The 15,230-nt window shown below is 35.1% G+C and overlaps 1 protein-coding gene across 1 annotated transcript; it reads left to right on the top strand.

Annotated features, from left to right (window-relative positions):
- The first annotated feature begins 1,363 nt into the window (after window positions 1-1,363).
- Window positions 1,364-11,291, top strand: LOC125675744 (NADH dehydrogenase [ubiquinone] 1 beta subcomplex subunit 8, mitochondrial-like). The gene is made up of 5 exons (XM_048913534.2): window positions 1,364-1,514; window positions 3,375-3,604; window positions 5,677-5,741; window positions 6,616-6,709; window positions 11,081-11,291. Exons 1-5 carry the CDS (start codon window positions 1,421-1,423, stop codon window positions 11,189-11,191), a joined length of 594 nt encoding a protein of 197 aa, XP_048769491.1. The 5' UTR covers window positions 1,364-1,420; the 3' UTR covers window positions 11,192-11,291.
- Window positions 11,292-15,230: the final 3,939 nt, after the last annotated feature.

Raw genomic sequence — 15,230 nt, forward strand, 5'->3', positions numbered from 1 at the left:
ATTTGTGTGAATACCGTAGGGAACTTTGTGTTTGTATTAGATATCTGACGCATTTACAACTATACATATGACAAGAAGTGATAGAGGGTGTTTTGATACGCCACCAATTTTCAGATATCGCTCTTATGGAAATCAGCTACTTATACATTTTGATTATCGGTACAATGAAATTTCAAGATCTGTGTGACTACCTTAAGGAACTCTATGTTTATATTATATATTTAACTAACTTACGATGATACACGTGTATGGCGAGTAGTTCATGAATTTTCAAATATCACGCTTAAGGAAGTCTAAAATTTTAGGTATTTCGTAAATATCGGTGTGACCGTTCAACAGGGGGTGTTTACTCCTCCTAAGCACCAGATCCCACCTTAGGTGTGTCCAGGGGTCCTTGTTTATCCTTCTCCTGATTTTGTGTCTTTTATAGGATTTATTAGATTGATCACTGCCCGTTATCTTTGCTTGCTTAAATGGAAGACCCGGTAAACAATCTGTTCGGGTGGGGGGGGGGGGGGGGGGATGGCAATGCACTCAGAAGGATGATTAGACGAAACGTTTTTAACAACAGCTCAGTTTAAAAAGAAATAGTTCTGCGTTTGCTTTCAACGAAAACAGCGCGTAATCAACTTAAATGATGTGGCTATCGTGGAAGAATACCCACAAAGAAATCTTTTCTTACATCCAAACATAAAGCAGTGCGTACAATGTATCAGTAGTGTCAAGCTCGCGAACCCGCAATCCTAGTCCCTTGGAAAAAAGTCTACGAGACGAGACGAAAATCGCTGTTTGCTACATAATATACGTACATATTACAGATGAACGAATGTGTGTATGGCCGGGACTTAGAAGAACTACAATTATGCTGAAATATTCCCTCTCATATTGCTTGTTTTCCTTCGCAGTAAATATATTTCATAAGAACATTGATTATTGGTTATTAGCATGCAATCAAAATACATGTACCTTTATGATATATATTTTTAGAATCAATCCTTAAACAATTCTGCTTGATTATGCAACTAGAAATGTCGCATCACAATTGTTGTACGAACGTTGTGTCATATTTATAGGTTATAGACTTTGTATGGGAAAATATGACGACCGAGTTTTTTGGCGCGTAGACGGACCGAGCTTGCGATGATTACTTTCCACCATGATTACTTTCAGTACTCTGATTTTTAGTAAGAGCCAAAATGACCAAGTGCCGATTTTACTCACTTTATTTCTAATCACCCTACTAACTCCAACCCAATGACGAAATGATATGCTTGCCTCGTTGTTTCTTTTATTTTTATTATAACATGGATTACAATGTAATGCTGATGCATTCTCACGGAAAACAAATTGTTGCTGCTATAAGATATGGACCGAATTACTTGAAGGATGAAACCTCTTGGCAACCGCAAGAGAGGTCACAATGGCCGCTGTGGGCCTTAGTCGAGTTATTCGTCGTTTACAGCCACATTCTGTTGTTCAGAGGTGCATTTCTACTACACCTAGGAGTCTTGCAGGTACAATGTTACATTTCGTTATTGTACTGTTACAAACCTCTGCTGCAAACCAGAGTAATTGAGTTCTTTAGGCGGACTTGTTGATTAGTTCGAGTTTCCTCGAGTCTCGTATAATAAAACTTAAGTGGGATTTGTGTTCACATGCCGACGTCAGAAACCTGGCAAGCCTGACTCACAAATGTTCAAGTCTCAGCTGCTATATTTCAATGTAATCGTACAGAAATTAATAACCAATCATTGAATTTTGTCAGGTTGTAAACATGTAAAAAGCTGAAACAATGCATACAATTACCATTCATATGAAAGGATAACATTCCAATTTGTGCAATGGACCCAGAATAACATCACGATAATTGTCAAACTGGGTTATTAGCCAAAGACACTCATCGTACCAGATGCTGTAATATTACCATTATGATTGACCTGTTAATGTTTTTCTGATTCATCAATCATCATCCAATGATTTTTTTATACTAAGATATTATAGCGAGCAAAGCTCGACGACCTCGCTCCAATAATTACACATGAGTCTCATGTGATTTGCTCGTCATCAGCTGATAAAAAATGAGTGTTACCCGTAATGCTTCTGGAAAAATGTCGCCGTCACTGCGGTATACTTCATTGACAATCCCGTAATTGAAATAATTAGATTGTTTAGAAAGTACCATACACATTTTTAAATTCCAGACAAGCTTTATCATAGCTTCAAACGTTTTGTTTTTGCTTGGTTTGAAAGAAAAAGAAAACATTGCAACTAATGCATGTATGACGTCACAATGAAGCTGTTTACATTCACCGCGTTATATTTCCCACGTTAAATGAAGAGGAGAATAAAATGTCTATAAGTCGTGTTGCAAGATGTTAATGGGCTTCGCTCGTCTCAACGGTCACACATACAACATATTACTTATATGGATGAAAAGTACAGTTACCATGCGGAAACAAGCATGGCTGGGGGACCTGCAATTTCATTATTTTACTGGGTGACCCAACTCGCATTCGAAAATATTTTAAGTGATGGCTGATGGGACCCACTATAAAACTCAAATTAATGTTTTTACATCACAGAAAAAAGTATATTTTCCCCTCTTCTGTATACTTTGAAATTTGTTTAGGCTAGTTTAATATGTGGATTAAGAGAATTTCACAGTTTCTTTGCGTTGATTTTTTGGATATGGTGTCTGCACATTAAAACATTCTATTTTTGTTGAAATTTGTAACACTAGACTACCCATATAAATTGAACCCCCACGGACTCTGATGATTAAGTGTAAATGTAGTACACTAGTTCTTTTATATTTGTCTATGGTTGCATGGTCCTACAAAGGAAACGAAGGCACTACTGGGTGTCCGGGTAGTGCAGGGGTAGCGCTCTCGCTTCTCACCGCTGCAACCCGAGTTCGATCCCCGTGATCGGCAGTGGTTGTATGTGAGAGGGTATGGTGGTCGCCCGCTCGGACACGTGGGTTTCCTCCGGTTACTCCGGTTTCCTCCCACATAAATGACCCCCTAGCACAAACATCCGTGCAGCAAAGACCCCATTGGAAATAAGCTTTCGAGCTTTCATGGGTTATCTTTGGTATGTATGTATGTATATATATACCGAATAAACATTTATTTATTTTACCAAGATCATATACTTCAGGTGACCCAGGATTAATCATGACAAGTTTACTTCACCGACATAAAATGACCAAGGGAAAGAAAGATTCTGTTGTGTAACAAGCAACAGAAGTAGTTGGTCACTATTTATGTAGATATTGTAAACCCACTTTTATTCACTTCTGAGAATTGAATACAACAAAAATATGCATAACAAAATCAAACCACAGCAATGAATAAGAAATTGGTTTTTTTTAGGTGCTGTATGGGAAAAAGACTTTCTCCCAGGTCCATACCCTAAAACAGAGGAGGAGAGAAGAGCCGCAGCGAAGAAGTATGGGATGCAGCCGGAGGACTACAAGCCGTACGATCCAGAACTAGGGTGGGGCACCGGCGACTACCCCCATGTGGAAGCGATCGGAATGGATCTTAGATCCGATTATGAGCAGTTTGATGATTACAGACTTAAGAAGAACTTCAATGAACCAGTAAGAGAACGTTTGGTTGTACATGACTGGTGATGGTATTTTTTTATTAGTTATTTTGTATACTGAGTTGATGGATTGATTATGGTTTTAAGCTGTTTTGGCAATATTTCAGCCATTTTATGGTGGTTAACTGATTGAATTATGTTTGGTTGTGGGTATTTGAGTTTCCCTGACAGCCCCCAGTGAGCCTACTTTTTTTTCAAAAATTAGGGAAACGATCTTTTGCGTGCCAAGGAGGTTGTGATCCTTGACGCGGTACATCGTTTAGCGTCCCATCCAATGGACGTATTGTATATCGAGCAAGGCAAAACAAGCTACATTACAAAAAGTAACTTCAGAGAAAGAATTGAAGACTAAATAATGCACCCTCTTAATTTCTGATAATTATATGGCATGTTTTGATAGACAACCAATTTTTATGTGCAACAGGGCTCAAAATTAACGTAAGCCCGTCAGTCGCTGGCTGGTTAAAAGTCTGGCGGACTGACTGATATTTGTTTTAGTCATGCAGTCAAATGGGACTGATCAATTTTCTAAAACATTATTTTGGAAAACATACTTAATATGGAATCTTAAACATGCAATTGGCATTCCTCTGTAGATATTAAATGAACCTGATTAGTAAATTATATAAACTCACATAAGTGTTACAATATTGTCTGTGGCATATCTAGTTAAATTTCATTATTTCATTTTAATGACATTAACGAAATATGTATAATTATTTCTGGAAAACTCTGATGGACTGGTAAATTTTTCTGTGGACTGGTTGCAATTATACCCTATCAGTCCGACGTGTGCTTGTGAAAATGTTAATGTATGAGGGCAGGTATATTGTAATGCGATTATGTATATAGACATGTACTTAAATATGTATTTCCTATGTACCTGTAACATTAATTAGGCAGAAACAACACTGCTAATGCTTTTTCCAACTATTCATTAAATATTCTGGTAATAATGCTATGAAATAATCAACTATGGACAACATCCATTATGGTATTCCTAGGTTCAATACATATACCATTAACATTTCAGTGTGTCTGTATAGTAATATCTTACCTTCAGTAAATTTGTAATGTTATTATTGCTTTACATCGATCACGTGAAGATCACAGATGTTCCATGCCCTGTCAGTAATACCAAGTAGTCTTAAGACATGGTTAATATGGTTAATATATGAGTTATTTCCCTTCTCACATTTACATTGGGACTGTTCAGTAATACAGTTGAAATTTCCTGTCAAAGAAATTAATTTGCAACTGTTAAATCTGAATGCAGACAGTACACTAAATGCATACACACAGAAAGGGGGGTCAAAAGTTCAATGTCTGACAAAAAACTAAATTGACATAGCTTTAACCAAGACCCCCTCCCCCTTAAAGCTAAATATGATGAATATTAAAAGAAATCTATTAACAAGGAAAAACACACAAGTATAAATAACACTCTGTATTCCATGGTATACCGTTTCAACTGTTTATGTGCAGTAAAATTATTTTAAATGTTCATTAAAATGTAATATTATTATGTGATATTTAACAGTTGCTTGTCTTTTTATCTGTTTCCACTGAAGTGTAATAGATATTGGATGACAGAAACTTATGAGAGTTTTTATATCTCCCTCCCTAACTATTTGAATATTGATTTTTATCCGACATAAATCTTTTGATCTCACCCCTAAGCTACACAGTTTCTCACATCACACATGTTTGATGTCATAGTTGTTTCAGGTCACTGTGTATCTTATACAATTTCTCAAAATTGTGGGAGTTTTATTTCTCATTCCTTAATGCTCAATGAAAAATGCATTTGGTAAGACATATTCATTACATGATTTGTAATTGAACTATTTTGGCTTTTACGTGGTCAGTAAATTGACCAGTCACCACCTATGTACCATCTTAGGTCAACGACTAATCATGCAACTATAACACTGTAAGTATCCTATATATAAAAAACTGTTGTATTCACAACTAAACTTTGAAAGTAATGTGTGCTCATTGATACAAGATATGCAATATTTTTAAAACTATTTAATTTCTAATTCTTTGACCCTTTGTTTATTGTAGCTGCCCCTTGAATTTGATTGGACGGACAGAGTGGATTATGGGCGGAGTTATCACCCCCACACAGAGTAAGATGTTTATATTGGCTGACGTATTCATAAATCAGCCTTTTGTTGTATAAAAGTTCACTACAAAATGATTTTAAAGTGTAGGGAGAATTTTAGTCCTTTTATTATATGAAATTATTTATATCTATATTCTTTTTGTTTATTTATTCGCCCATGTTTTGTAGGAGTGACATGTTCTATGATTGCTATTTATATCTATATTCTCTATATTTATTTTTTCGCCCGTGTTTTGTAGGAGTGACATGTTCTATGATTGCTATTTATATCTATATTCTCTATATTTATTTTTTCGCCCGTGTTTTGTAGGAGTGACATGTTCTATGATTGCTATTTATATCTATATTCTCTATATTTATTTTTTCGCCCGTGTTTTGTTGGAGTGACATGTTCTATGATTGTTATTTATATCTATATTCTCTATATTTATTTTTTCGCCCGTGTTTTGTAGGAGTGACATGTTCTATGATTGCTATTTATATCTATATTCTCTATATTTATTTTTTCGCCCGTGTTTTGTAGGAGTGACATGTTCTATGATTGCTATTTATATCTATATTCTCTATATTTATTTTTTCGCCCGTGTTTTGTAGGGGTGACATGTTCTATGATTGCTATTTATATCTATATTCTCTATATTTATTTTTTCGCCCGTGTTTTGTAGGGGTGACATGTTCTATGATTGCTATTTATATCTATATTCTCTATATTTATTTTTTCGCCCGTGTTTTGTAGGAGTGACATGTTCTATGATTGCTATTTATATCTATATTCTATATATTTATTTTTTCGCCCGTGTTTTGTAGGAGTGACATGTTCTATGATTGCTATTTATATCTATATTCTCTATATTTATTTTTTCGCCCGTGTTTTGTAGGGGTGACATGATCATGTTCCTGATCTCTGTCTTTGGATTTTATGCCCTTGCAGAGTACCTGTGCAACAAATATATACCACGTCACGAAGAGGCGGTATGTAGGATATTTCTGTGTTTATCACATGGTGGTATGTAAGATATTTCTGTATTTATCACATGGTGGTATGTAGGATATTTCTGTATTTATCACATGGTGGTATGTAGTATATTTCTGTATGTATCACATGGTGGTATGTAGTGTATTTCTGTATTTATCACATGGCGGTATGTAGGATATTTCTGTATTTATTACATGGTGGTATGTAATGTATTTCTGTATTGATCACATGGTGGTATGTAAGATATTTCTGTATTTATCACATGGTGGTATGTAGGATATTTCTGTATTGATCACATTGTGGTATGTAGTGTATTTCTGTATTTATCACATGGTGGTATATAGGATATTTCTGTATTCATCACATGGTGGTGTGTAGGATATTTCTGTATTTATCACATGGCGATATGTAGGATATTTCTGTATTTATCACATGGCGGTATGTAGGATATTTCTGTATATATTACATGGTGGTATGTAGTGTATTTCTGTATTCATCACATGGTGGTATGTAGTATTATATTTCTTTATTGATCATGTGGTGGTATGTAGGATATTTCTGTATTCATCTCTTTGTGGTATGTAGTATTATGTTTCTTTACAGGGTTTGACACTAAGGCATGTCCGACCGACCGAGACTACTAAATGATAGGTCCGGTCGGGTAAAATGTTTATTAACTAGTCCGACTGGTTGTGTTAAAAATATAAACAAATTTAAGAAACTTTACTTTAAATCATAAGATATTTTATTCATAAAAAAATAAATGTAAAGAGTTTGCGAGCAATTTTGAACCGCATGATGACATAATCTCTATCTTTAGTTCTAATAAGTCGCGGTCGTAAGTGATGTTCTACGACATCTACACATTGCTAATGTGTGTAAAGTTATGTTTTGGTTAAATAGAATTATTGAATTCATTTTCATTAAAAAAAACACCAAAAGTCCAAAACAGTTCATTTGAATTGAATATAAGAAAGTGTTTATTAAACATATGTGCGGGAATGTCTATATAATCAAATATGAAATCTTGTCCTCAATGAAAGCAAAAGATGTCTCAAGAAAGAAAAAAAAGGAAAACGTTGGGTAGAAACAAAGCAGGGCTTATGAAATAGAAATTTAAAAAAAAATATTGAGGTCAATTTATTCTAAATGGATTAAAGAATTTCCGTGCCGGTAAAAATTTAAAGAAACTGAAAAAAGGGTTGAAAGTAAAAGCATCAAATTGAATGACGAGATTAAAGATTTTTTTGAGACAATTAAATGCATTTTAGTTCATGCAAACTTAACGTTTTTCATTTAAATTAAGTACATGTATTTAGATATGGAGAATCTTATAAGATTTTTTCTGGAAGGTTGGTCAGGGCTAGTGGATGTAAGGTCAGGTCTAGCAAAAATCATTTTAAGTAGCCCGATTGGTCTAGTGCCCAAAAAAGTTAATGTCAAACCCTGCTTTATTTATCACATGGTGGTATGTAGGATATTTCTGTATTTATCACATGGTGATATGTAGTATATTTCTGTATTGATCACATGTCGGTATGTAGGATATTTCTGTATTTATCACATGGTGGTATGTAGGATATTTCTGTATTTATCACATGGCGGTATATAGGATATTTCTGTATTTATCACATGGTGGTATGTAGGATATTTCTGTATTTATTACATGTCGGTATATAGGATATTTCTGTATTCATCACATGGTGGTGTGTAGTACATTTCTGTATTTATCACATGGTGGTATGTAGTGTATTTCTGTATTTATCACATGGCGGTATATAGGATATTTCTGTATTTATCTCATGGCAGTATGTAGTGTATTTCTGTATTTACATCATGGTGGTATGTAGGATATTTCTTATTTATCACATGGCGGTATGTAGTATACTTCTGTATTTATCACATGGTGGTAGGTAGTGTATTTGTGTATTTATCACATGGCGGTATGGAGGATATTTCTGTATTTATCACATGGTGGTATGTAGTGTATTTCTGTATTTATCACATGGTGGTATGTAGGATATTTCTGTATTTATTACATTGTGGTATGTTGGATATTTCTGTATTTATCACATGGTGGTATGTAGTGTATTTCTGTATTTATCACATGGTGGTATGTAGGATATTTCTGTATTGATCACATGGTGGTATGTAGGATATTTCTGTATGTATTACATGGTGGTATGTAGGATATTTCTGTATGTATTACATGGTGGTATGTAGGATATTTCTGTATTTATTACATGGTGGTATGTAGGATATTTCTGTATTTATCACATGGTGGTATGTAGTATACTTCTGTATTGATCACATGGTGATATGTAGGATATTTCTGTATTGATCACATGGTGGTATGTAGTATATTTTTGTATTTATCACATGGTGGTTTGTAAGATATTTCTGTATTTATCACATTGTGGTATGTAGGATATTTCTGTATTGATCACATGGTGGTTTGTAGGATATTTCTGTATTGATCACATGGTGGTGTGTAGTGTATTTCTGTATTTATCACATGGTGGTATGTAAGATATTTCTGTATTGATCACATGGTGGTATGTAGGATATTTCTGTATTTATTACATGGTGGTATGTAAGATATTTCTGTATTTATCACATTGTGGTATGTAGGATATTTCTGTATTTATTTCATGGTGGTATGTAGGATATTTCTGTATTGATTACATGGTGATATGTAGGATATTTCTGTATTTATCACATGGCGGTATGTAGTGTATTTCTGTATTGATCACATGGTGGTGTGTAGTGTATTTCTGTATTTATCACATGGTGGTATGTAGGATATTTCTGTATTTATTACATGGTGGTATGTAGGATATTTCTGTATTGATTACATGGTGATATGTAGGATATTTCTGTATTTATCACATGGCGGTATGTAGTGTATTTCTGTATTTATCACATGGTGGTGTGTAGTGTATTTCTGTATTTATCACATGGTGGTATGTAAGATATTTCTGTATTGATCACATGGTGGTATGTAGGATATTTCTGTATTGATTACATGGTGATATGTAGGATATTTCTGTATTTATCACATGGCGGTATGTAGTGTATTTCTGTATTGATCACATGGTGGTATGTAGGATATTTCTGTATTAATCACATGGTGGTATGTAGGATATTTCTGTATTAATCACATGGTGGTATGTAAGATATTTCTGTATTAATCACATGGTGGTATGTAGGATATTTCTGTATTAATCACATGGTGGTATGTAAGATATTTCTGTATTGATCACATGGTGGTATGTAGGATATTTCTGTATTGATCACATGGTGGTATGTAAGATATTTCTGTATTGATCACATGACAGTATGTTGGATATTTCTGTATTTATCTCATGGTGGTATGTAGTGTATTTCTGTATTTATCACATTGTGGTATGTAGGATATTTCTGTATTTATCACATGGTGGTATGTAGGATATTTCTGTATGTATCACATGGTGGTATGTAGTATACTTCTGTATTTATCACATGGTGGTGTGTAGTATATTTTTGTATTGATCACATGGTGGTATGTAGTATATTTCTGTATTTATCACATGGCGGTGTGTAGTATATTTTTGTATTGATCACATGGTGGTATGTAGGATATTTCTGTATGTATTACATGGTGGTATGTAGGATATTTCTGTATTTATCACATGGCGGTGTGTAGTATATTTTTGTATTGATCACATGGTGGTATGTAGGATATTTCTGTATGTATTACATGGTGGTATGTAGTATATTTCTGTATTGATTACATGGTGATATGTTGTCTAGTGTATATATCCCTATTTATCATTATTTCAAAATTTTGCATTCTGGTTCCACCATTTTCTATATAGATACTCTCATTGCTTGTTATAAAAACACATTTGATGAGGGAGAGGGAAACTCTTCATAGTTTGTAATTCTACAGTGTAGATGAGAGTCCATCATTGGGAATCTATGGTTTTTCTGAACCAGTACATGAAGTGTAGGGTATGCTGACTGTAAAATAGAGTCATGCTTCTTGGAATTTTTTCTGACTTAGCAATGCCATCAAGTAACTAATCTCTGTGCTTTTTCGCACCATGCTAGAGTGACTTAGTTTTCATTAAAATCATAGGTTCAGTTACAAATAGCTACTTTGTAACTCAGGCCACATTTACCGGAGCAAATTCTGAAGAAATCCTAATGAATAAGTGTATAAATACATGTAGGTATACAGTGAATTTATCTCGGAATTAAAAGTTTACAAGGCACAGATATACATGTAGACGTTTATATATATGATGTGGTATTACCGTATTATACAATTTTTTGACACACTTGCAATCCAGATATTGACAAAGAAATTCAATTTTATTTTACAGATGCCAAAACAATACCCTTACACCTATGACATAAGTAGATCTACATACAAGGATCCATCAGAAATTAAAAGAACTATTCACTATACCTTTGAGCCCGAGCAGAGTAACTGATGAGAACAGAATATTTTCTTACGTCAGTCAGTGTATAGACCAAAGTGTGAAATCAGTGACCATGGTGGCTGTTTGATGTAAATAAATTAATGGAATCTTGTTTTTGGGTTGCTGTATTTTTAATTCATTGTACGACAATGTATATTGCATCCACTTTAGCTTGACAAATCCCAGATCATGAATGATTTTGGTACTCGTAGATTCACAGTTTAGGTTTTATTTTACTTTATTTTTCTGTGAACTTCCATTGGAATAATCAAACTATGATTTGGTAAGTTTTCGGGTTATGAAATACTTTTACTCACAGATTCACAGGAAAGAAAAGTTACAGATTTCTGTATGGTGATCGAATAATTTTAAAATACATTAAAACAAAGATACTATATTCAAATTAATGATTTACCAAGTAAGAATTGTCCTGGGGGGGGTTGATTGCTGATCCGCCTTTCAACAAAGCAAACAAAAACATCATATGTCACATTTTACCACATGACGTCAGTCACATTGACATGTGGATCGCGATTTGTCACTTGCTTACATATTTTCTTGTGTTGGATTGTACTATTAGTGACAACTTTGTATGAAAGGGTAAATTTTCATGTAGTAGAAATTTTCGGAGTTAAAAGCCGCAAATTATTGCATTTTCTGATATTTGAAAAGTTACTTTGGGTAGATCTAGGCCTTAACAATGCAATTTCCCGTATTTTCTCAATCTGTCGGAGATGAGCGACTTCAAAGTTGATCTCTAAAGGGCAGCGAAATACGCATGGCATGCATAGTCTACACATACATTCTGTCATGACAAACTTCACTTTCGATACAATAATTCAATAAATAGGCAAGGCTCTGTTGAACTAAGACAAATTGACAACGAGTTAAGATGGCGACCTTCTATAGCTACATGTAGACGCTTCGTCGTTGCTAAGTGAATCATTGCGCGGCTCAGTTGACTTGTATTTTTCCGAGTTTATGTACATTTTGATAAACGAAGGTTAGCATCTTTGTCTCCTGCATTAAATTATAAGGAATGACTTTAATTCTGGGGAAAGTTATACGAGTATGACCTGGTTGGGGTCAGTATACGGTTTATAAAAAAGCGTAAACTAACCCAAACCAGGTTATACTCGTATAACTTGCCCCAGAATTAAAGTCATTCCTTAAATAACAAATTAGTAATTTGAAATAACAAATCAATGATTTGTTATAGCAAATGATTAATTTGTTATAACAAACTAAAAAAAGATTCTGCCGCGGCCCTAATATGCTTCCGTACGATTTTCATTACAATTATGAGGACGTCTTTTCTTGATTGCGGAAGAAGAAGAACGATTTTCGGGAAATGAAATGCAAAACTAAGTACAAGTACTGTGTGCGACTCCCAGGTTATGGGATGAGAACAGTATCGTTATAATTCTCTAGACTCACTTCCGGTACTGATGTGATGTTCACTTTCCTTGTTGCATGTAGCATTAACCCGGGGCGGAAGTTAGCATTCGTTTACTTTGAATGTTTGTACTTTTTCTATGAAAAATATCTCCACTTAGGACAATGTGTAGTTTGAAGAGCAATCCTTGCACTTTATGATAATTATCATTATAACGTATGGAGGATTGGTATAGGTTAGTTTATTTTTTATAATTGGGATATAGGAGACTGCAAGATACGGATGGTAATTTGCAGTGAATAAGAATGGCATATTTCATATTTGTTAACAGATTTGTAACACTGATTGTAGACCAGGAAGTTTCAAAACAATGAGAAATTTTCTGAGTGTGACTCATAATCACTTGATATTTAATGTGAAACTCAAGTGCTCTAGAAATAGCGTTCATACGAAACAACAATATCAAGCAACCGTATTTCACGCCTCGCGGAAACTTAATTTTTCCTCGGTCCAACTCTAGCTGATAAAAAGAAACACGAAATGAAATTCAAATATGTCCTTTATATGACATTCATTCTGTAGAGAAATATCATGCAATCAACAATAAAGAAACAAAAGGAGACGAGATACAAAAAAAAAAAAAAAAACCCCATAAAGATCAATCTCATAATTTCTATAAAGAATACGAAAATAAGACATGGACACCAGAAACCACCAGCAGGAGGATCAGATGTCCATGCGCAGTACGCATTTCCCTAGTCCTAATTATCTGACGTTTCTTATGATTTTGATATTTACCGTGCCGGGAAACGTCAGAACCGGCGCCATTACGTAAACTGGAAATTCGCCGCTTCCAGTTGGAGGCAGCATTCTCGGGCCGACTTTAAATACTTTGGAGTCGAACTCAATGTTAAAATCATAATTAATCAATAAAACGATGCCTCTTGTTCTCACTAATATCGATCAAAAGAAAATATCACCTGAGAATTCGATAACAGAAGCACACAATTGCAGTCAACTGAATTTTCGTTGTCATTTGAGCGTGACTTAAAACAAAGCTCGACAGTTTGTTAAAATGTTTTCATGAGGCTATTTATCTGATGAAAGAAACCATAAAATCGATATTTATAAGTACAAGAAACATCGTTTTATTGATTAATTAAGAGTTTAACATTGAATTTGGCTCGCAAGTATTTAAAATCGGCCCGAGAATACCGCCTCCAACTGGAGGCGGCGAATTTCCAGTTGACGTAATGGCGCCGGTTCTGACGTTTTCCCGGCACGGTAAATATCAAAATCATAAAACAAAAGCCAGGAAAACGTCAGATTTTTCGGACTAGCATTTCCCGTGCCATGATCCTATACTTTGATCTGGGTAATCCGTAGTCCAAATCAGTAAATAAAGAATAGCCTAACAATGGGTTGACACACGCCATCGTCCCAATCCGTAATCTGTAGTCAAAATCAGTAAATAAAGAATAGCCTAACAATGGGTATGACATACGCGCCATCGTCCCAATAATGTACCTCAGGTGAGTGTCTTTTTTCGACAGATGAAATGATCCATATGGATAAAATAGCATATAACGTTATATAATTTCATCCATATAATGCTAGCAGAAAAAGGAAAAAACGAAAGAAACTGTAGTTTAATAATTTTATTTATAGATTCATATACAAAATATTATGTGGTATTAAAGGACCCCATTGGAAATAAGCTTTCGAGCTTTCATGGATCATCCTTGATATTTCTGTATGTATGTATATACCGAATAAACATTTATTTTATTTATTATGTATATCATTAATGCATTGTCTTTCAATTCAAACATCAAATCACGGATTATGTCCATTATGGTTGACATGAACAGCAATTGAAAATAATGGGGTTGCAAAAAAGTTTGACAAGTTTAATAGCGTGTGACCGCCATTTGCACCAATGCATTCTTCACACCTACGACGCATTGGGCAAATCAGGCTATGCAGAAATGTTTGGGGAATGTTCCGCCATATGTGCAATAAATAGCGACGCAATGCCTGGCGAATGTTCCGCCATATGTGCAATAGACAACGACGCAATGCCTGGCGAATGTTCCGCCATATGTGCAATAAATAACGACGCAATGCCTGGCGAATGTTCCGCCATGTGTGCAATAAATAGCGACGCAATGCCTGGGGAATGTTCCGCCATATGTGCAATAAATAGCGACGCAATGCCTGGCGAATGTTCCGCCATATGTGCAATAAATAGCGACGCAATGCCTGGGGAATGTTCCGCCATATGTGCAATAAATAGCGACGCAATGCCTGGCGAATGTTCCGCCATATGTGCAATAAATAGCGACGCAATGCCTGGGGAATGTTCCACCATATGTGCAATAAATAGCGACGCAATGCCTGGCGAATGTTCCGCCATATGTGCAATAAATAGCGACGCAATGCCTGGCGAATGTTTCGCCATATGTGCAATAAATAGCGACGCAATGCCTGGGGAATGTTCCGCCATATGTGCAATAAATAGCGACGCAATGCCTGGCGAATGTTCCGCCATATGTGCAATAAATAGCGACGCAATGCCTGGCGAATGTTCCGCCATATGTGCAATAAATAGCGACGCAATGCCTGGCGAATGTTCCGCCATATGTGCAATAAATA

This window comes from Ostrea edulis, chromosome 3, assembly GCF_947568905.1.
Source record: "Ostrea edulis chromosome 3, xbOstEdul1.1, whole genome shotgun sequence".
Classification (NCBI taxonomy): domain Eukaryota; kingdom Metazoa; phylum Mollusca; class Bivalvia; order Ostreida; family Ostreidae; genus Ostrea; species Ostrea edulis.